The 24,201-nt window shown below is 42.9% G+C and overlaps 1 protein-coding gene across 3 annotated transcripts; it reads right to left on the minus strand.

Moving 5' to 3' along the window:
* Window positions 1-124: 124 nt before the first annotated feature.
* LOC135898461 (NFATC2-interacting protein-like) lies at window positions 125-22,812 on the minus strand. Of its 3 annotated transcripts, XM_065427385.1 has the most exons (9): window positions 22,612-22,810; window positions 22,264-22,467; window positions 21,680-21,761; window positions 20,264-20,383; window positions 16,247-16,421; window positions 14,287-14,431; window positions 13,998-14,110; window positions 13,016-13,190; window positions 1,409-1,631 (listed from the first exon to the last, which is right to left on the minus strand). In XM_065427385.1, the coding sequence occupies exons 1-8, from the start codon at window positions 22,613-22,615 to the stop codon at window positions 13,056-13,058; spliced, it is 978 nt and encodes a 325-aa protein (XP_065283457.1). In that variant the 5' UTR covers window positions 22,616-22,810; the 3' UTR covers window positions 1,409-1,631; window positions 13,016-13,055. The 3 variants fall into 3 exon arrangements, with proteins under 3 accessions (XP_065283456.1, XP_065283457.1, XP_065283455.1); XM_065427384.1 differs by lacking the exon at window positions 13,016-13,190 and having other exon boundaries at window positions 125-1,631; window positions 22,612-22,806; XM_065427383.1 differs by lacking the exons at window positions 1,409-1,631; window positions 13,016-13,190 and adding an exon at window positions 11,356-12,677 and having other exon boundaries at window positions 22,612-22,812.
* Window positions 22,813-24,201: the final 1,389 nt, after the last annotated feature.

Below are 24,201 nucleotides of genomic sequence, written 5' to 3' on the forward strand. Positions count from 1 at the left end.
GCCAAAAAATACCTTTGTCGTGTTCATTACATGCTGATATTGGCAAGAAAGAGTTAAGGTTCACTCCACCACATCGAATAATTTGTAACAACGAGGTTCAATTCAAATGGGACGTACACACATGGCGAGTTCAAAAATATTTTATTTACACAACTGTGCATTATGCACACATCTCCTTTCAACTTACATTGTATATACATGCAGGATGTACTTTTAAGGAGATGTGCCTCAGAAATCTATGTTCATTAATAATGAAGCTAAATGGATGGAATTTTTGCATAGAGCTTAATATGTTGTTGGTTTATCAATTTTTTCTGTGTCCCCTGAAAGCAGGAAAGTATGGTCTCTTGAACAAGTTCCAAGCTTCACATCAGGACTGACTCATAAAACAGTCTACATTGTTCCACATAAGAGACAGATTGCAGGGAAACTAAAAAAAAAATTGTTTTGCTTGATTATTTAAAGAAAAAAACGTTAATCTCAACTGCATTTTTAGAACAGTCAAGTGGCTTCCCAAATTTTGTACTCATTTGATACACAAAAACATTTGAACATAGCAGATTAACTTCCCAATGCATTATTTTTTTATGCCTAAAAACTTATTTAAGTGCTTGAAAACCAATGTAGAGCACATATTAGCACTGTTGATATGCTGGCAGGAGTTTTCAGCTGTGGATAGTTATGTGAATGAACTAGTGAATTAGTTCTATTTCATTAAGTTAGCTTTATATTAATGAAAGCAAATTTCTGAGGACATCTTGCCTTCATTATGTTAAAAATGCTTCACTTCTGCAAGGCAATTAATAAATATAGTACATCATGGCAGCTAATCTGTAGCAAAAAGAAAACTATACAGTGTGACACCTTAGAACCATCTGCACAACACTGCAATTAAACTACTGAATTAGCAATAGTTGAAGAAGTCTCTTGCAATTTGCATTGTAAACTGAAGCACAGCCACATAGCACAAAACTTTGACTAACATAATGTACACTTTTGAAACTTTAGACTCTGCAACAACTTTCATGCAGCCAAACAGGAGGCAAGAAAAAATTAAAAGGCTTTCTAGCAGAATTTAGTGCCATGTCATCTTTTCTTTAGGTTTCTAGGGTCTGTTACCAGGGGCATACGAGGCGCTCAGGAAATTTCCACGGGAGGTTTGTTGGGCTCTTTTTAGAGACAAAAGTATGTGTTGGATATCCTGGTATGTTAAAGCCCAGGCTACCAGCTAATGCTGAATTGTTTTTTATAAAATGTAGCAATCTTATCATGCATCTAAAACACCTTGAAACACACTGCATGTTAAGCAGCTTCTTACCACATTTTTGAAAGTCTGGGTGCAAACATGTTTTTCAGGTACAGTGCTGTAATTGGTGGGTGCAGAGCAGCCACATCCATTATCCCCTACTCAAAAGGTTGTCAATAAACAATTTTCAGTGGAGGTAATTAGCTTTGGACATTTGGCTTCAAGACCGAACAGAAACATCAACACAATCACCGTCCTCGATGCCCAGCTCCTCTGGCGTGCTTCTCAAATCTACTTTTTCGCCATCAAACTTGTACACAAGCTTGGAGACAGGAAGACCCAGTTTCTCAGCAAACACTCTGGCTCCTACTTGCAAGGGCTCATCCTGCAGAAGATAAAATCATCATGGATGATAAAAGTGCCTGCACATAAGAGGATTCTGACGGTGGACATGCCAAAATACTTGCAACAGAACAAAGAAAATATCATGAGACATAACAGAAGCAATGTTTGACGGCAAGTGGTTCCATTCACGGATTGTCCTAGAAAAGAAAGACAATTGAACTAAATCAGTCTTGCATGCGATTTCCTATACCTTGAACATTGATAAACTCGGTCTAAGACATAGTGAGGTGCAAGCAAATATTTTGTATTTTCAATCCCAGCACGACCATGGTAAACAGCATGAAAGAATTTCAATCGCAACTTACGTCAATGATTATCTAAGTGCTCCCAATTCAGTGTTTCTTTTATACTTTCCGCCCCAACAGTCCTGCAGTACAGTGACCACATACTGCGCATGCTCATGTGAAAATTGAGGAGCACTTGCCATGTCCCGTAACATTGGGCGGTGCCCCCACCCCCACCTTTTGTATGCTTCACCGCTAACTTTAAAAGATAATACTGCAAAGTGAATCCATGGCATTTTCCTATCTTTTTTTTTTCTGCCTTTTGTTTAATTCGACCCACCCGATAATTCGACGCCTTTCGTTGGCCCCGTCAGGTTTGAATTAACAGAAGTCGGCTGCATACTTGTAGCAGGCAACTCTATGAAAAATAGCGTATGTGAAAAAAATGTGTAATGTAATTAGAATTAACATTAAATTGTATGCTCTTATGTTGCAAAATATTAAGTAATTATTACTTGGCAGGCATCGCATACTAAAACCAATTTACCATCGAATGAATGCAACGCCATGTTTCTGCAACTAACAGCAACAGCATAAGCTATATGTTGTAGATTGGAAACAGAAAGATGCATTAACAATATTGTTACGCCGAATATTTACTCAACAGTAAACGGCTAGCACTTGGCAAGTCAAGACTGCACAGAGCACACAGGTCTTAGCAGGTCTTTCAGTCCGGTAGGAGAGACTCTGACCCAACCCCACTACAACGTCTGTCTTCACCACTGTTCATGACATTATCTCCAGCCAGTGAAGCACCGTCCCGGTGCTGGTTGCGGTCAAAATGTGTTATCACAGCTGTAAGGCTTGGGGCAGGAAATATGTACAATGTCACTTCATGGTGTGGCCATCAATGAAGTAGATGCCATGGGAGTTATCTCACAGGTAACAGGAGTCACCTGGCGCAGCACGTGGTAGAGGCCGACACGGCGAGATGGGAGCCAAAGAAAGACGAGAGAGCCCAGTGGAGAAGCAGTATCCCGGTGTCAACAATCGTAAATGGACTTTTGTGCGGTCTACGATGACAAGAGCCGAACGCGGGCTACTGCACGCGCAATGAGCACATGTGTGATGGCATCTCCCGCATAGGAAGTCGTTGACGTAGATGCCGTATCAGAAGGGAGCAAGGTGTCAAACGGTAATAAGGGATGGCGGCCAAAGAGAAGATAGAAGGGTGAGTAGCCAGCAGTGGCATGACGCGACGAGTTGTATGCAAATGTGACGAACGGAAGGGCAACGTCCCAATCGTGGTGATCATCAGAAACCTACATGGAAAGCATTTCGGTCAGTTTACGGTTGAGGCGTTCGGTGAGTCCATTGGTTTGAAAGTGATCTGAGGTGGTGAAGCTGTGAGTAGCACAGCTATTTCTTCAATTTCACCTTTACTTTTCTGTACTCCTTGCCCCAGCTCATACTGGGTCTTTGTGGCGCAAAGTTCAACTAAAAAATATGTCTGATTATAGGGGTCGTTTACCATCTGCCTGGTTCTAATATTGAGCATTCACACAATCTATGTGAATTTTCGCATAGTCATAATATTTCTTCATCCACCGTCATCTGCATGGGCGATTTTGATGCTCCTGGTGTTGATTGGTCTTCTATGAAAGTAAGCGGACACGAAGTAGCTATCAGGCGTGAGTTGATCCACATTTCATTGTCCTGTGGCCTGCACCAGATTGTTCAGGATTTCACTCAGCAAACTTCCGTCCTTGATCTTGTCTTTCTTACTACATGTATTTTTAATGCCGGTTACGAATGCGATGTTATTGATGGAATATCTGACCACAATGCTGTGTTAATTTCAGTTCCTGGCATAGTCCCTAAATCCCGCTATAACCGCGCTGATGATTTGGCAATAACAGACGCCCTATGCAATTATTTTCATGAGTTTGAACTAATAAGTACTACTATAGTAGGGTACAACTTTAGAAAAAAGGGGCGTTTATTCCTCCAAGGCAGATGCACACGAGCCTCCACCAATGGGCGCACACTCTGGACTCACGTCCCGAGCCGGACGGCCGGTGACCCCGCCGATGAAGGAGATGGCCGCCCGCGCTTCGAACTGGACCTAGTGAGTCAGTCATGTGCATCCGCCCCTTGTCAGAGTGAATTCCCAAACTGTTTGTGGTGGTCTATAACGCCGGAAATATTATTGCGAGCTTACAATGCACCATTTGTGCCGCATGTGTTTATTCTGAGCCGTGATCCAGCGACGAAGCATTGCAGTGAGCATCGCTGACGCTACGCGAACTTATGAAACTGCAGGCTAGAAAAAAAAAGCTTGAAATGGAACAAAAAAAGAAAACCTACCACATTCTGGAAAATAAGTTTGTGAAAAAACAAAAACAAGAAAATATAAAGCCTATGCTATTTAAAACCATGAGTATTTATTTAATATGATGAATAAAGTAGTTTTTGTCCCTTTCCTGCCTCCATCATCTTCTCGCCCCAGGTTTGTTACGGTTTCAATAAATGCACTGTTCTTTTAAAGTACTAGTTAAACAGCGATTGATTAATTTTAAGCTTGGAAAACTAGTAGTAAATGTGTTATGTACATGTAAACCAGCGCAAAAGCCATGCCGAGCTGCTATTTTCTTTTCTCCCTTGCAATGAAGCTAAATAGCAGACGACGCGCAGCATTGTAGAAGGCACAGGGTTATTTGTCTCTTGCGATCCGGCATGTGCTGTAGCAATCCAATCACGAGAGCTCTCCCAAAGCAGTCGTCAAAATACACAAGTCTTTATTTATACGGAGAATTCTGCCTTTTCGAAGCACGGTTTTTGAGTGGGGCTATTTTGATCGTGGAGGCAATCGGCTGTTGCGCTTCAGTCGACTGGGCGGGGCCTCCCTTTTCTAAAGTTGTACCCGACTATAGTGATACTAATACCTTGACAAGTTTCTTCGAAAATCTTGTCAGTAAGTATATCAACCTTTTTATTCTTTCAAAAACAAAACAAACTGAAATTCCTTGGATGACTAGGGACCTTTTGCATTTATCACATCGTGTAGCCAGATTACATTGATCGAAACGCTCTGGTGACTCAACGAAACCCATGCAATTCCATAGTGCTAAAAAGGAACTCTGTTCTAAAATGGTTGCTGCAGAAGAATTTTATTACACAGTAACCTTGCCGAAATTAATGCTGGCTAATCCCCAAAAATTTTGGAAAGCTATCCTACCACCTGGGTCATCCTTGGGCACGTTATTAATTAACAATGTTGCAGTTTCTGATTCACAGGTAATAGCTTCTTCATTTAACACCTATATCCACTCTGTCTTTACGACTGATAACTCTAACCCGTTTTCGACTCCGAACCATACCCTCCAATCAACGATATATCGCTGTCTACTGAGGTGTACTGAATCCTTAACTTAGACACCAAGAAGTCGTGTGGTGGACAGTCGGTATCCCAACTGTTTTTCTCGTTTGATACTCTCTTTGGTCCAGCAGATATATAACAATTATCTTTAGAAAATCTCTCTCAACTGCCACCATTCCTCCCTCGTGGAAACTTGCTTCAATTCTGCCCTTATTTAAGTCGGGTAACGTTCAATTGTAATCTAACTATAGGCTAATCTCCTTAACATCACACTGATGTAAATTACTCGAACACATTACCTTTAAACATATTATGGCATTTTTTGAAACAAAAAATTTTACGCACTTTTCAGCATGGTTTTCAATGTGGCCTTAGCACTATAACACAACTGACAGAATTTGTTCATGACATCAGCAGCTCTTTAGATATAGGTGACCAGATTGATGCTGTTTTTATAGACTTTGCAAAGGCCTTCGATGCTGTCTCACACCCTAAACTTATGCACAAGCTGTTCACTATATTAAAAAATGCATCTTTGGTTGGCTGGATATCGAATTTTCTTTCCCGGCGATTGCAATATGTATGTTTCAACTCTACTAACTCTCCCTTGATGCTTATTTCATCAGGGGTTCCCAAAGGCTCAGTACTAGGTCCTCTTTTATTACTCCTTTATATCAATGATCTCCCTCTACACACCTCAGTTAAAATAAGCCTTTTTGCAGATGATTGCATTTTATATCATACAATTAAATCTCCTACTATCAACTTTTCCAAAACTGTCACAATGTACTTTACACGACGCTCATGCCCTTCCTTCTTTGCCTTTGACAATATTACTTTAAAGAGGGTCTTACGTTTTGTCATGGTCGAAACACATTGATGTCACCTGTAACAAGGACCTTAAAAGACTAGGTTACTTACATTGTACGCTGTGTCTTGCTCCTCAAGAAACTAAGCTTCTTACATATAAAACCCTCACTCACCTCACCCTCGAATATGGCTGCGTTGTATACAAACACTGACGTCAAAAAACTAGAATCAGTGCAAAAAAAGGCATTGCATTTTGTTTGTAGGAGATATGACAAGGAATTTTTGCTGTCTAACTCTCTTCCCCTACTTGGTCTCGCTCCTCCTGCAGAGCGTCGCAAACTTGAATGCCTCAAATTCCAGCACACGTTAATCGATTCTCCTCGCCTCTCCCCTCTAGAAAACTACTTGACTCTGGATTTCCAAACGCTCATGTACGAGAAATCGCCACTCTCTAAATATCTCAACTTTTTTTTGCCTGCACTGATTCCTTTGAACAGTTTTTTTTTCCATCAACAATTGAAGTCTGGAATTCATTACAGGGCAACATCCGTTCACTACCACTGAAACAATTCACGCAAGCTTGTTTATAAATGTTGTATGTTTGTTGTTCATCCCACTCCTGCAATAGCCTCATTGAGGCTGCAGTATGTATAAATAAATAAAATAAATGAATATGATCGAAGTAGGTCGTCAACCACACGAGACATAAAGTAGCGACCGCGATCTGCAAGTAGGTGACGTGAAGCACCATGTAGGAGGATGACATCGTACAGCAGGAAGTCGGCTACGTCTGTGGCACAGCTAGTTGACAATACTCGAAGTGCATATTGCATGGTATAATCTGCAGTGATTTGTTGCCTTTCATAGAAATTGGAAAGGGGCCGAGCAAGTGCGGGCCCACTCGATAAAACGGCTCGGTTGGAACGTCAATTGGCTGAAGGAGACCAGCAGGTTGAGTCGCAGGTTTCTTGCAGCGCTGACACAGGTCACAAGATGTTACGTAGTGGCGAACGGAACGATAAAGGTCCTTTCAGAAGAAACATTGTCGTATACGATCATAAGTTCTGGAGATGCCTAAGAGCCCAGAAGTTGGGGCGTCATGAAACTGGACAAGGACATCTCTGTGTAGATAACACAGGACAACTAGCAGGAGTTCAGTGCCGTCAGGGTGCATGTAGCAGCGGTAAAGAACGTTATCCTGAAGCAAGAACACGAGTGAGGAGTCGATGATGCCAGGCAGACGGTCAATAAGAGAGAGCAATGATGGAGCTCTACGTTGTTCGTCGGCCACATGGTTGAAGTCTGATTGCTAGGACATAGGTGTCGGGGTCTGTTTCAGTGGAGTTTGATGGTTCAATTGGGTGACGGGATGATAGGCAGTCGGCATCACTGTGTAGCTTGCCAGATTTGTACACAACCAAGAACGTGTACTCCTGTGATTGTAATGCCTAACGGCTGAGCCTCAATGTGGGGTCTTTAATTGTTGAGAGCCAGCAGAGCACATGATGGTATGTTAGGACAACGAATGGCCGTCCATATAAGTACGGACAGAATTTTGCAAGAGCCCAGACAAGAGCTAGGCACTCCCACTAAATAATGGCGTAATTCTTTTCCAACTGTGACAGGAGGCAAGTAGCATAGGCTATCACACAGTTAGCTCCGTTGTGTGTTTGGGTGAGGAGGTCCATGAGGGGTCGAGCAATGTCCGTGAAGTTGAGAACAAAGCAGCGAAAGTAGGAGCAGAGCCCAAGAAAGCCACGTACTTTACGTGCGGACTGCGGAACCGAGAACTCGCGGATGGCAAAGACTTTGTCAGGGTCTGATTGGACACCAGTAGCATCAACTAGGTGTCCAAGTAATTTGACCTAGCGGCACCTAAAAGTGCACTTAGGGGAATTGAGCTGGAGGCCAGCCCAGCGAAATGTGTCGAGAATGGCAGACAGACGAGGGAGGTGGCTTTCAAAGCTGGGCGAGAAAACGATGACGTCGTCCAGATAACAAAGACAGGTCGACCACTTAAGACCGCTTAGAAGAGTGTCCATCATGTGTTCAAAAGTTGCAGGTGCATTACACAACCCAAAAGGCATGACCTTAAATTGGTAGAGGCTGTCGGGTGTAATGAAAGCGGTCTTCTCGCGGTCGCGATCATTGACAGCAATTTGCCAGTATCCCGAGCGGAGATGTAGTGACGAGAAATATCCGGTGCCATGTAGGCAGCCGAACACATCATCGATTTCAGGGAGAGGATACAATTCTTTCTTCGTTACCCGATTGTGATGGCAATAATCCACGTAAAACCGCCAGCTGTTGCCCTTTTTCACAAGCACCACAGGAGATGCCCAAGGGCTAGAGTAAGGCTCTATCACATCTTTCTCACGCATTTTCTCTACCTCCTTTTGGATGACTTGGCACTCAGAGTGAGATACTCGGTAAGGGTGCTAGTGAAGGAGGCTGGCGTCTCCAGTGCTGATGCGGTGGGCCACAACATGTGAAAGGCCTAGTGGACTGTTCTCAACATCAAAAACGTCAATGTAAGAAAATGGCACAGCACGGAGTGCTTCACTTTGGGAAGGTGAGAGGTTGGGGAATATTATTTTGTTCAAAAGTGCCTTGGTTGGTGCCAGTATGACAGGTTGGGGCATGGTCTCAGCGTCAGCAGCGAATGCAGAAACTGTACATTCTTCCAGCGGTGACAGTTCAGCTAGTGAAATTCCTTAAGGCAATATATGGGTCAAAGTAGAAAAGTTGAGGGCTGGAAGCATCATTCTGTCGTTGGCAACAGCCACTATGGTGCGAGGAAGTGTGATGTTGCGCGAGAGGATCAGATCTGTGAGGGGAGCGACCACATAGTCACCATCAGGGACTGGGGGAAACGGTGACAGGACATAGGTAGCAGCCTGAGCAGGTAGTCGTAGTAACTCCACAGAACGTAGGCGAGTTTTGTGTAATGCACCGTCATCAGGACACAGTGGCAGTTCAAGCCGTAAAATACCAGTAGAACAATTGATGAGGGCAGAGTGGGCGGTCAACAAGTCAATACCAAGAATGACATCATGTGGGCAAGCATCAAGAACAGCGAAGAGAACTGAAGTGTGGTGGCCAGCAACAGTAACGCAGGCAGTGCACATACCAAGAACCAATGTTCGGGTACCGTCAGCTGCTCGCACAGTAGGAGAGATGGCAGGTGTTAGCACTTTCTGTAGGCAACGTCGGAGCGTAGAACTCTAGATATGTGGGCACCAGTATCTATGCGAGCAGTAACGGTCACACCATTGACGAGAACACTGAGTAAATTGCATCTTGAAGTAGGGGTCAATAGAGGTTTTTCGGTCCTTGTCAATGCAGCCTCACCTCCCGGAGCTGCACTGGCTAGTTTCTCAGGTGTTGGCCAGAGTAAGCGAGGGAGGGAGAGCGACAGCGTTGAGGGGAGCGCAACTGGCAACTCTGAGATGACGGTGATCGGCTAGACTAGTGTCCTGGAGCAGCAATATCTGCATACGTCGGTGCGGAGTGCGAAGATAGACGGTGAGGTTACAGGCCAGACGGTGGTCGTCGAGAAGAGCTGTGCTAGAAGACGGGCCATGATCTTGGCTGTAGTCACCGGGGAAGCTTGCAGCAATGACGTTAAATGTGGCCGACGTGAGAGCAAGAAAAACAGATTGGTCAATCATCTGGCGTCCTCCACTCAGATGGGTTTCTATAGCAGGGTGTGAACCGGGGAGCAGAAGCAGTGCAGTGTTCAGTGTGAGGACCGGAATCGCACATAGGCTGAGGTGCATGACAGGTGGCTTGTGGGATGCCCATATTCGCAACCTCTTGATGGACAGTGGCTTGAATGAGGGATACTGTTGCCAAATGGTCATGAGCAGGTACCTTATAAGTGGCTGGAACCATGTCTTCGAGCTCCTGGCGAACAATCCTGGTTAAGTTATTAGGCGTAGGGAGCGTCACAGGATCTTCGCATGAGGATGTCACAGCCGTGTTTGGGAGTCTGGTAAAGTGGTGAGTAATGCGCCTGCTTTTTGCTTGTTCAAACCGACGGCATTCTGTTATGATGGAGTCAACCATGCTGCCGTGTTTACATGAGGATGTTGAAGGCATCGTCAGCTATGCCTTTCAACGCATGGCCAACCTTATCCGCCTCCGGCAATGTCTTTGTCAATGGTGCAGTACAAGGCTAGCACGTCCTGGATATATGCAATGTACAATTCCATCAACGTCTGAGCTCTGGCCGCAAGTTTCTGCCAGGCTGTCATCTGTTGTACGGCTGATCGGCCAAACAATCCATGCATCTTCTTGCATGCGTCCCAACTTTTCAGTTCTTTTTCGTGCATGTCAAACTACATGCGAGCTGTGCCCCACAGGTAGAAAATGATGTTGGCAAGCATTAGCGTCTCATCCCACTTGTGGTGCTTGCTGATGCGCTCATACAATAGGAGCCAATCATCTACGTCATTGTTGTCCGTACCGCAAAATGTGTCGGGGTCCAGGGGATGCGAAAGGACCGCGGCTGCCAGAGCCGTGGGAGTGGACTACGATGACGGTGTACTGTCTTCGGCCATCGAGGTGGGAGAAATGTGACGTCCGCTCCAAAGATCCAGGGCCGGGAGGAATAGACCCGCGACCGCTACCAAAAAGATGTTACATGGAGTATTTACTCAACAGTAAACGGTTAGCACTTGGCTAGTCAAGACTGCACAGGGCACACAGGTTTAAGCAGGTCTTTCTGTCCGACAGGAGAGTCTGACCCAGCCCCACTTAACGTCTTTGTCTTTGCCACTGTTCATGACAATATGTGATTTGATACAACCGTATGTCCACAAGTTGTAGTTGTAATGTATGTGACGTAGTTATTCTACAGAAAGTGTCGCAGATCAAGATCAACTGCATGTGAAACGCTGAGACGTCTTTAACTGTACTAAATGTGTAGCTTCCACAGGATTACCTGCCAAGTACAAGATGGAGCATATTGCAGGCAATATCAGATCATAAGTCCATCTAGCTACCACCATAGAACAGTGTATAGCACACAATAACAAAACTGCAGTAATATTATGGGCAACCTACTTTGTTGTTGGTTAAATCACCTAGTTCAGACCTGCACAAGTATAGTCACAAATTATGATGAACTGTCAATAATTATGTCAAGGTTACATAAGTTTATTCAAGGCGCTATAGATTCTACTGAGAGGAGGTGAAGGTGGTAGAATTATTCTTGCTCATTTTCTAGTGAGTTCTTGTAATTACGAAGCTATTAAATTTTGTCATTGTGTACAACCAACCACATTGAGTTGTTTCATAAGGAGATCTTTAATCACTGTTAAACCATAAGCACAAGTCAGTTAATAACTGCAGGCATCACCAGAAGGGAAAAGACTTATTCGTTCACCATTGTTGGCAGAACACGAAGCCAGAAACATCCCGTCAAGCATGGTTGTGCCTTTTGTAAAGTGGTCATGTGTGGCACTACTCTGCAGTCGCAAGTGAACTGGAGTCGCATTGGGTAAGCAGAGGTTCAAATAATTCATAGCTCACTGTTTTATTTCTTGCCGCTACTAGACCGAAATGGCGAAAATAAGTTGTTTACAGAAATGTGTACACCATTACTGAATGCGACAAAAGCTAAATGATAAAATTGCCACAAAGGTTTATGTGGCTAAAACAATGCAACAGACAGAAAGACAACACAGGATAAGCAATGAGTACAAGACTGCACTTGTCTCGGGCAATCTTTTGGACTTTACCTATCTGATACACTGCGTAACCTCTAATGGAAACCGGCTGCACAAATCAGCGACATGACCTGTGTCGAGAGAAAATTTTGTACCAGAAGCTTGCAGAAGAAATGCACATTGCACTGTCTTTTAATTATGAGATCTTTGCAGGTGTTCAACATGCATAACTTCAGGGAACCCACGAGTCTGATGAGAAGTCTATGTTCGGCACAATTCTAACACAAATAATTATTTTTCACAAACTGGAGGATAAGAATTGTAGTATGACTACCGTATTTGCTCATATAAAGAGCACACTATAAAAAGCTAGGAAACGATGGGGGTGCATTTAATATGCAGGGTAAAATTCATGGGAACTTCTTCAAAAGAGCAACAGTTGAAAAGCAAGACAGTAATGATTAAATAATACAGTAAGTGCTGGTATACACATCTGCTAGTACTATTTGAAGATAGTCACAGCTTTCCAGTGTTTGGCATTTGGAAGGCATAACACATCAAATTTGTAGTAAACAGCTTGTCATGCTGCTTCCACCAGTAGCGCACTCGGACTTCATCAACACCAAAACACCCAACAGCGATTCTCATGCTCCACCGCATACTCCACGGTCTTTGACTGGCTGTATTACTGGAATTTCAGTCTATCACCCACAGCAAAATGCAAGACGGGCAGAAAAGTTAGCAACAGACAATGCTGCCAGAAAAAAATTGCCTTTCGAAGTAAAAAAAAAAAGAAAACATGCACATGCCACACACTGTAGGAATAGGTGCAAGTTAAGCTTTGATGAGCCGGCAAGGGAAAATGGCACATCACAAGAGGAAATGCGCAGCAGGGAAGTATGAAACTGTCCCATAACAACCATCCGCCACAGTGGCATACCCTGCAGAGCAAAGGCAAGTTCTATTAAGGGGCAATATTCTCAAGTGATCACTTTCAGCGATACTACCACCTTCACAAGAGTTCATATCACTTGGAACCGAATACATTGAAGTAGACAGCCGAAAGTGTTCCCGACAATGTGCAAAGATAGTGAGCTACGCATAGTGGTAGAAACGCTGTCACACATGCATGGAGACACATCTAGTGCTGAATCAAGCAGAACCATGCAAAAGTGATTGTGTCTGTCCCTCATAGTGACATCATTTAATTGTTAATTGGTGAGACAGCCAACCACCGCAAAACACCAAACTGCAGAGAGGTAGACAAAGAAAGCCTCACCTTAAAATAAGGCTAACATGTGGCTTATGGTCACCCACTTCTAGCTACACAACTGTCTATGCATCGTTTCGATGGGCTGTTGCACTGGCACTGTGAGATAACTCCCGGTGGCATGCATTATCGTCATCAGCCAGAGTAAGTGAACCAGGAAACTACAGCACAGTAGTCTGCGAGACTGCATGTGAGCAAAGTTGGAGACGCTATTATTATACGGGTAAAAAATCCTAATTTCGAAAGGCTAAGTTGGGGGTGCACTTATTACACAAGTAAATACAGTATAACACAATTGAACCATGTAAAATGCACCCTTAGCCATGATATTAGAGTTGTGCGTCTTAGCATAACTTCATTCACAATCAAGCACAGATATCCACAGATATCTACCGAATGATATTTTCTCACATGTGACGAAATGTGCATATGCACAACACTGTTCAAAATAGTTCTAATAGGGCCTCAGTACTCTGCCTCTGTGGCACCGATAGCAGAGCACTGAGCAGCTGCATATGTGCAGATTGATGCTGCGCCTTAACCCCCTTACTCCTGTATGGCACCTTGCACTTTGACTGACCAGGGCGCCTCAATAGACTTGTATAAAAGGTTAGCCTTCCTGCACAGCGTAGACACCTAGTAGTTAAGTTTCACTGTCTAATGTTACATTCGAAACCATGCTTTAAATGTAACATAAAATGCATTCTTAGGATGACAATTTTACAAATAAACTGTGTTACATTCACGCAACTATTGAATTGAGTATCTGGTGTGTTATCATGAAAACCGTTGAGCAACCACGCATTCTAATAATAAATAATGTCAGATTAAATGATTTATCAAATTTGCAAGGAAACTTGGATGAGTAAGTGACGTCTAAATGAAGATACGTTACGGTCCTGTACGTTTCCTTACATAGGCACAACACTTGCAGAGTATAATACATGTGAATAATAGTTTCGTGCGCATAATACCAGTCACAAGCACTTACCAGGGCTGTTTCAATGCTCTCTGTGCTGCGTTTGTTGGCACACTGGAACTTCAATGTGATCATGTTCTTTGCTGCTTTGCTTGAAGGCTCCCCATATTTCCTGATGATGCAATCTGCAGAAATCCAGGATGACAGTACTTCAACATATTGCTTTTTTGGGGGGCAGCTCTTCAAACAAATACAGCCACAACTTGTGAGCTGTAATGTGCTACAAGCAACTCCACTCACACGCATAAGACCTGTCTCAGAAAATCACAGAAGCAAGAACAGCTACAACTTTGGAACTAACCGAGGATATCTGCTGCTGACAAAGCGAGGCTCTGTGGTGTGTCCTCAGGCTGCACAGGCTGCTCCTTCGCAATGAGCATCACTTGAGATGTTGCCACGCTGCACTCTTGAGCCAGCTTCTCCAGGATCTCAGCAAAGGGTGCATGCTGGTTGAAACAATGGACACCAAATGCTACTTTACACTGGTCAGCACAACCTAATATGGTGCACCCCCCTTCCCCCTAAATTCTTGTTTTTTACATGGTCCAGTCTTAATGAAATGCATAAGTAAGCTGCAATGAATACAGTAAAGTCATTTCTTTCCTACTGTTTTCCATTATCTAGTGCCTACCCTCTATATTTATTCCAACAGTAGATATACTTTCGCTGGTAATTGTTTATACTTATACTTTCGTTACTGTCTTTCTTACTATAATTTCTATAATATTTCAGTAATTAGCTGATGTTTTATATGTCTTTATGCCCCCCACCTTATGTAGTGTTTTCAGGCCCTTAAGGTGAAAATAACATTGCGCAAATTAAAAATTTTGTAATCTCTCTAAGAAGAACACACTTTTTTTCTTAACATGCCAAAACCGCAATCTGCTTATGAGGCATGCTACAGTGAGGGACTCCAGATTAATTGTGACTGCCTGGGGTTCTTTAATGCACACCCAATGCACAGTACACGGGCCGGGCAATTTTGGATCTCACCTCATCATAATGTGGCCGCCACAGCCGGGATTCAATCCCGCAACTTCATACTTAGCAGTGCAACACCAAAGCGACTAAGCAACCACAGTGGGCGACGTACTTTACGAAGATACATTTTAAGTAAAATAATGGGTAAAAGAAGAGCAGAGCCTGTAAATTTACACTTGCTGCCAATTGTAAGCAATTTCAACACTACTTGCGATTAACTCCTGCAGCTCTAGTTGGGAACTTAACTATGACCACACACTTTAGGTAGTAAAGGCAAAAAGCAAGGGCATAAAATGAAGTAGTATAGTTCCCAAGTTGAGCATATCACAGGAATAGTGTGGGAAATCCCACTCACACATGTCAAAAAACACAGATAAGCCCTACAAGCGACTGCATTGATGAATATCAACTACAGCCAATGAAGATACCCATTTACCAGTGCACTGCAATGTTTGCAAGCATAATCACAACTGCATGTGAGCTGCTTAAAGCATACCATGTCCTATGAAGCCTTAGTTATACTGCTGTTTTGCTGGCACTATCAAAATAACCGAGGGATACTTTTTTTTTTTTTTCAACGGTGGAATAGGTAGGATTACAGTTGATTAAGGCTGTTAAAGCATCACTATGAGAACTATTGAGTTTAGCTGGATTTGTAGGCCAAATTTGGTAATCTTCAAATGGGTTGTCTTGACCCAAGCAGAAATTTGGCATTCCAGAAAGGATGTGAAACAAAAACAAAAAAAAGCAATAGAAAAGGTAGTAACATCAAATTGAAATTGTGACATTAGTCCATCATTACATCACAGGATTGGGCAGGATCTGGTATAAGCTGACAGGTAAAACAGGATGCCAAATCATTCAAGAGGCTCCACACGTACAACTGAGTTTAGCATCAAACAGAAGTCTCAAACATTTAGGTGTATGAAGCATTCTTAACATAGATTTCGACACTTCATAACCTCATGGAAGCCATCTATTTCTTCTTAAATGTGTTTAAATGGTGTCTAGAAAGCATCTTTTGGGATATCAGCACATATACCAGTCCTTTGTAGATTTCACAGTTGCACAGCACTCACAAATGGTGTATTTAAGGACTGTTCTAGGGCTATGCTGTCCACAAAACTAGAACTAAAACGGCAAGAATGCTTTAGCACAAGATTATCAGCTGAATTGTCACGGAGAAGTCACAGATCACCTAAACAAGGTCCCACAGTATTGCCAGTTTGCCGAGTTGCAATGAGATTGAGTACATAAATTGCCAAATAAAAGCAGCGTACAGGTGCTATGGAGTACTTGAGCATCCTGGACTGGCACTGCACCATGAGGATCAGGTCGTCATTTTCCTCTCCTGCTGGCAGGGAAGGGCATTCGTCTAAGCACACCAGGCTGTCGGATGAGTCATCGGATAGCAAGAGATCCTCACAAACGATGCTCTCCAGCATCTCTAGTTTCCTGCAATCAACAAATGTGCACAGCTCTGTGAAGTGTACTGCACAGACACGAGGTGCCTTCATGTTGCGCATGGCAGCAGAAATACTAGGGCTTTTTCTTTTTTTTTTATTTACACTGGCTAGATGAGTGTAGGTAGTGTAGCAAGTATAGCTCCACTCACCTACATGAAACCATTTTGTATAGTAGTAGTGTGGCATGAAAACTACACTTTCTACACCGCAGTTTCAATGAGTGTCGGTAGCAGACAACTAACAAAAAGGCTCGTGTTGCAAATGCATGGCGTCATTTTGTCTGCGACTGTCGGCGCTCATATGGTAACGATAGTGAACCTTCCCGCAGGGACGGGCAGCAAAGTGCCAGTGTGACCATGTCGCAGACAGTCACAGATGAAGGTGAGCTAATCCTCCATGAAGACATAATTATCTTACTCACAGATAGTGAAGGCTGTTTCAGGCTCCACACTGTCTTATATGCACAGAGAAGTTGTCTTTGTACGCTGCGTATTCGTGAGGTACTTAGATGCAATTTGTCTAGATTTGTTGCTTGAAGGAAACTCGTACATTGGCTTTTAGTTTCAGGCAAGGGCCAGTAAGTGCGAAGTCAGGCGCTTTTCGGCTGCTTATGCAGTGGATGATGTGCAGACTGCTCTGATTAGCTATAGACCAGTGCAAGTCAAGTGCAGCACACGACGTCATGTATCCCACTCCCTTCTGTAATGCCTTAGCGCTTGAGGGTATGTGAAATAAATAAATAAATTAATTAATTAATACCCTCTGTCTGAGACTACACTCATCTGCACAAGCCTGCACGAAGTGTAGCCAAAAAAATAGCCCCATTAGGTGCACTATATCCTCCAGAGACCCCTTGCATGTTACATGGCACAATGCCTTCAACCCTTCTCAAAATAAATTGTGAAGTCATGTAACATATTCGCCTCAGAGGTGATGCCAGATGCACACACAGCTGTGTGGAAATGGTTTAAGCATATTCCTGCTGCCAATTCTTGAGAAAATTGACACTAATTTGATCTGTATTGTGTCACCACAGGCGACGGAAAGCACCTGTGAAGTGTGCTTTGAAAACCTGCCAACTTGTGAAACAAGAAGACGGCAGAGCAGCAGAATGTTGCGAAATGCAATAAAAGAGCTTAAATAGCAAATGGAGGAGCCATGGCACTGACTATATCCGTGGTTGTAGCCGCTCGGTTCAACTCCATAATGATAAGGATGACAGCGCAGTTTTGGTTTTGTTTCAGTTTTACTAGCGAGGCAGCTCTTAAGGTTTTTTGGAGCAAAGGCCTCCTATCAGCACAATTGGTACAGCTGCTACGCCACTGTTACTTTGTTCATGTGCATGGAGGTGCTGCTTTTGCCATCTGATAGTGGTATTTAACCTCTTAATTAAGGTCTTTACTATTCTGACCAAAAGTGAGCTTATTTTGCTTCTTTTTGTTACGGTATATTTTCACAGTTCCCTTTTTCCTCGGATTCTCTAAAGCATCATCAACCAATTTAATTTATACTTCACATTCCTCAACACAATTTACCACTCCATTAAGCAATAGTGTAGCACGAAAAACATATATTTACAAATATTTACAAGTAAGGCAAGCAGCACAGGAGTCACAGCAGCCAAAATGGCGAGGAGCAACCTCTATGTCTTCTTCATCGATGCCGGCCTAATGCGACAGACTTCTCCAGTCTCGCGGCATTACCCCCCAGGCAAAAACACTCGCACCACCCGGGTAGGCTAGAGTGCAGCAAAATGGATGGGTTATACAGCCTGAGCCGAGTAACATGAACTACATCAGTCTGGACCGGCGTAGAAGGTAACATTGGCTTTGCTGGTGCAATCTCATATGCCATGTCGGTAACTAGGCGCAGAATGTGATAGAATGTTGTAGCATGGTAGAGGCTTCGCTGATAGTCCAACTTGTCGAGTTGGCGACCAGAGGAGCACCAAGGATCCTGGGGCGTAAGATACATCCTCATGACGACAATCGTAACGCAACTTCTGGGATGCCTCCAACATCTTAAGGCAGTCATGCACGATATGACGTACAGCGTTCACCCTTGCAATGACATCTTGCGCATGCTCCGATGGTTGTTGTGGAGCAGATGGGAGTAATGTATCCACAGAGAGTGTCAGTTCACGGCCTCTTCGGCAAGTACTGGGATCAATACCCAGCACCTCCACCAGAAATGTTGCACAAAAAACATATATTTACAAATATTTACAAGTAAGGCGAGCAGTACAGGAGTTACAGCAGCCCAAGATGGCGAGGAGCAACCTCTACATTTTTTTCATCGATGCCGGCCCAATGCGACATACCTCGTCTGCCTCGTGGCAATATATATGCATATGTCATTGCCACAAACAATGAGGCTGAAAACGAGAAAAATGCTTTTTTACGGTGCTTCAAAATCAACTATTCTGCGAAGCAAAGTTTGACACCAAAGAGCTTTCCACCCATTCTTCCACAGCTAAGGTAGATCACGAAGTGCGTGAAACTTCAAGAACTATAGAATGGCACACACAATTTTGGCACAGGGTGTCCCACTAGGCCCTGGTTACCATTCTATGTTCAAGTGAATGGCAGCCCCTCATCATTACAGACCCATCAATAGGTTTTACAACGAGCTGCCATGACTGATGCTAACCATCCTCCTTGCAGACTTGAGGCTGGCCAGAATGCTAAGCTAATTAGTATACACACTGAGGGAACAAAATATCAGCTTCAACTATACATGATGCATAGGATAAGGATACATAGCAGCCAGTTCTTCAAAATGTAATCAAAGTGAACTACATACAAGAAATTTTAAATATCTCATGCAATGGTCAGTTGGAGAGGTCAAGCATATAAAAAGATTCTAGGAAATATAAGTTATATTAAATTAACAATGGTAAATTTTGAAATTAGGTTTGTAATTTAGCCTTAGTGCTGTGCGGGCTCACCATTTTTTAAGCAAAGACACTGTAACCACTAGAATCTAGTGGCGACAAGCAGTTTGAATAATCAGGTCCACTTCAAACCACCAGCCATGAAACAAAGCTCAGCGCTCGACACCATTTCCCGACAGAAATGCATGTCTATGAAAAATTTCCCTATAGTGATGTACTACAGACACCATGCAATAATTTTAAGTAAAAACGTGAAAGCTAGCTATCTGATGGTTTAAAACAGTAGCCTGAGAAAGTGGGTGATGGATCACATACTATATTATACACAACAAGTAATGCCACAAAACACACAGCTTCTGCAACACTTCACATGGTATATGAAACATAGTTACTGCAGGGAACAGACAGTACAGAGAGCAGCAAAAGGCTAAAAGGAGAAAACAAGGTTATCTGCAGAGTTTCTCTAAGTCATGTTAAAATTGATAGATGCAAGTAAGCAATTGTGGTGTCTGCAGCTTTTATCGGTGCATTTTCTACGCTGTTAGGTCACAATAGGTCACAATGTAAATATTCAATTTTCAATATAAGAATTGAATACCTCTGTTTCAAATCAAAGTATTCAATTTAAGAATTGTATATTTATTTATGACAAAATATACAGGGTTACAACTATTGTTGCAGTGTGCCTGACATAAAAAAAAAAACAATTCATGCAGCTGGTCCGCATATTGATATATGGCAAAAATGTTGCTTTCAACATATTTTGTGCTAGGCACAATACTACCACAGAAAATCATAGATGGAATCTTACCATATCAATGTCTTACCCATTGATCTTACCGCAAGGAACTACATAAAGGTCTTTGAAATGCAATTTTTTTCTTTGTAAAATATGCAGTTGAACTGAACAAAACCATATGTAGAAGAAAAATTCTTACTTTAAAATTTGCTGTGTCTCCTCCGAGGGGGAAACAATCTTGTCATCAGCAATGGCAGACTTTGCTGTTCGCCTCGATCGCTTTCTCGGGCTGCATCTTGATGTTGTGCTGCCTTGGGATCTGCAATGAAGACCAGTTAAGGAGTTTAGCATGATGCAGGTTGCTGCAATATATGCATGAGCACGTTCTAATTAGACTTTGCATATAAAAAAAGATGGGTGTAAGAACCTATGACATCACAACTGCTTCTGATATTTAAAGGGTGATTATGACAAATTTTGTTCACTAATAAACGATGTTCTGGTTTACGAAAAGGCTCTTGAAAACAGGGGCATGCATTGCACGAAAGTACTTATTTGACTGACAGAGGGTTCATTATGTGCTGTTACACACGAGCAATAACTGGGCTGAACTGGTCCACAAAGTGCAGGGTGAATTGAATGTTACGCACAGCAACCCCCTCACTTACAAATGTGTAGGGGTGTGCAAATATACTCTTAACTTCTGAATAACAAATCAAATATTTTACTGCTCGATTTGTTCCATATATTCATAAATATGCGGACCTTTCGCCAACTGTGCACAATCAAGCATAAAATTGGAGCAAAATTTCATCCCCGCAGCTATAGGAAGCATAATATGCAAAAAGTTATGAATTGGAGCTGTTACATCGCTGAAGGAGCTAGACTTTTCTGGCTGAACCACTACATTTCACTCTCACCAATGATTCCTGAGCATGTGAATAAACTGTCGATTTGCTTGTTTTAACTGCTTATTAACTTAACTGCTTATCCATTTACGCTTTTTATAAACAATAGTTCATAATGTGCAGTGTAACGACAGAAGCTTGCTAATGTTATGAATATGCTAGAGTATGAAGATTGTTTTATATTAATAGTGAGAATGGAACTTCATTATTCAAGAAATATTCTATTGGATTAGCTTGCTATCCAGCACCTCTTGGTGTTCTGCAAAGCATTAGCAGATGCACCAAAGTGTTTGTGCAAGGCGAGCAATTGTGTATGTGAGACGTGAGTGTGTATGTAAAGACAGCAGGAAAATGATGACAACGGTAACAGCACGACGACGACTGCATGACAACTGATTTTTTGCATTCCAGCAAAGGAACATTACCTTGGTTTGAGGTTTGACTGCAGCATTAGGAACATTTTGTACTGAAGAAGCTTGAGATAATGCGAGACAGGAACCTACCTACCTATTGCAGTGTGCCTGGGATTATGTAAAGAAAGCTCAGCATTAAAAGTGTTATGACAACAGAGGCTCTCTAGCTGCCTTCTTGCCTCGCTGTTCTGCACTGCTAGAAGGCGTGCCAACAATAAGCAAACTATCCCAAATTTCCCCACCACATAAAATTAGTGTCCCAAATTAGAGGTAAATAAGAAAAGCTGCACTTACAGAACCACACAGTCATCATCATCTGGACACTGCTCGGACACATTTGCCTTTGATGTACTGATGGGTGCGCCGGTGCGGTTGCCTTGAAACAGATAAATAGGGTTTGTGTGAAAGAAGGCCTTACTGAATATGCATAGTTAAATATCACATGCAGTTTCCGTTTTAATATCAAAAGCAGCAAGATAACACGCTAAATAATCGTTAGGCAGGGTAGGAAATCACAACGATAGCAGGAAACAGAGACATATTGAAACTAGCGGAAAAATAACCGACCTTATCCGTGTATGTACCCGTGAGCAAAAGTGTACGGACCGGGGATTGCACGATAAAACTCATTTTCTCCTCTGTCTAAGAATGCAACTTGAAATTAACGACTGCAGTCCAAACTTGGCATTGCAAATTTCCTAGTGCCTATGCCAGTTTCCATTTATGCGAGTAAATTACGAAGAAATTTTGTTTTTTCGGCGACCCTGTGATCCGTGTACTTTTGCTGACGGGTGTACGTACAGTACATACATAAAGTCAAAATATTCAGACATTTCCACCCGCAATCCTTACGTCTCAGCTGCTAGGTGCATACTTACATGCAGACTGCTGCAACTCGTTCTCCATCGCCAATAGCACATCTCTAGAGAAGATATTTGACCCAAAAAGTTCTTTTTTGTCCATGACAAGGTTTTTTATGTCACGAAGGTGGGCCTTGGGCTTGTCCAGCTGTTCTTCTTTCAAGTCGATTAGGGCGTGTTCCTTCGGGAGGCCGGTTTGCTTTGGCATTTTCCTCTTGCGAGCTAAAACGAAAATCAGAGTTGCAATTAACAGGCAATGTGAGGTGTCTGCCACAAGCGCGCGAACGGTCTGGACCGTGGACTGGACCGACCGCAAAAAGAGCGCGCGCAACTGCTTGATTCAAAACTGCGATGCTCATAACTTACGCATGGTGTCAGTTACGTTGTCTTGGTATCGCGCTGATAACGAGTCAATAATGACTTTCCGGTTACACCAGTTATTCGCCGAGAGACGCTTACGGGACGCCAATACGAAATTCAAAGCACACTAGAGTGTACTAGAATACGGTTGAGTGGAACGAGCGGCTGGGGCGGCGCATGCTTTTGCAGTGAGGCGCGCGACGACGAAAAATACTGTGGCGGCGCTGCGATCGATGTGGATTGGGCCAACCTAGTCTAGAATGGGCCTGGGCGCGCCGTTGGAAACTGCTGGCGATTCTGCTCAGCGGGATCGTTCGTACTGCTTCGCGCGCTACTGTTCGCGATCAGACCGCCCAAATGGTGTTTATAATTGGCTATGGCATGTATTTATGCCTTAGGAATAGATGCTTTTCTTTCTCTTCTTTATTTCATTTTGTTGATTTTTAATGCGGCTATGTGACTGCGCGTGCATTGCGGCCGCAGTGTCGGCTTTCATGTTATTGCACGGTTCCCTTTGGAGAACAAATATTTTTCTTGTTCTTCAAGCAGCATGCATCTCTCGTGTGTATTTTAGCGCATGTGGTTTTCCATCAGTAAGTCTTGCGAAACGCAGATGGAAAAACATATGTAAACTTCCTGCTTGCTGCTTCAAACAATAACATGCAAGTCCCATCCGGCGCCCTGTACACAGATGTACGGGAAGTATTTTTATAGAAAAAAAACTGTAGTGCAACATTTCACTCATTCCTCGCGTAACAAAATGGGGAGTAATTGGTACGGGTTCCTTTACTGCGGTCGGGCCTCGGGAGCCGGCTTTAGGGAGCCATTGTACATGTCAATCCTTGCCATGTGAAATTTTTGTCCAGTCCAAGCTTAACAACAACATCAAAAAAAAAGGAAGAAAGAAAAGCGGCGTGGTAGCCTGATTAGTGGCTACATAGTGGATATGGCGCTGCGCTGCTCAACTCGAGCTCACGGGTTCAAACCAGGTCGCGGTCTGAATCGATGGGAACTAAACTGAATTAACACTCGTATACTTCTGTTTAGGTGCACGTTAAAGAACCCCGGGTGGTGAGAACTTAAAAGGGTGCCTCATAATCATATCGCCAGACGTAAAACGCGCCAGAATTTGATTAATTAAAGAGAAAGAAAACTGCAAAAAAAAAGGGAGAGAGGGTTACTAAGCTGTGCCCTTCAGCTTTTTTTCTATGGGTGTAAAGGAAAAAAAATATTTTCGAGTCTGATTTGAGAAAAAAATATGTTACGCTTATCTTATATTTCACACCTGAATGTAATTCCGTTCCTAACTGTGTATGTACGTCCGCTCAACTAAGCAGCATGTACTTTAAACGGCTGTTTTCAGTTATCCGGTGCACTATCATAAGAGCAATAATAAAGTAATTAAAGGAGCGGCATGTCTCACATAACGTAGATATATATTTGTCGATCTGCTGTGTTCGTTGAAGAAGATACGTATATATGGTACCACATTGGGCACCCAGTTTTAATGGGTTGCAGACGTGGTAAGGCTGTAAAAAAAAAAAAAAATGTTTTCCTTGCCTGAATCAAGTTAGAAGATTTACAGGCTGTCCCAAA

This window comes from Dermacentor albipictus, chromosome 2, assembly GCF_038994185.2.
Source record: "Dermacentor albipictus isolate Rhodes 1998 colony chromosome 2, USDA_Dalb.pri_finalv2, whole genome shotgun sequence".
In the NCBI taxonomy this organism is placed as follows: Eukaryota; Metazoa; Arthropoda; class Arachnida; order Ixodida; family Ixodidae; genus Dermacentor; species Dermacentor albipictus.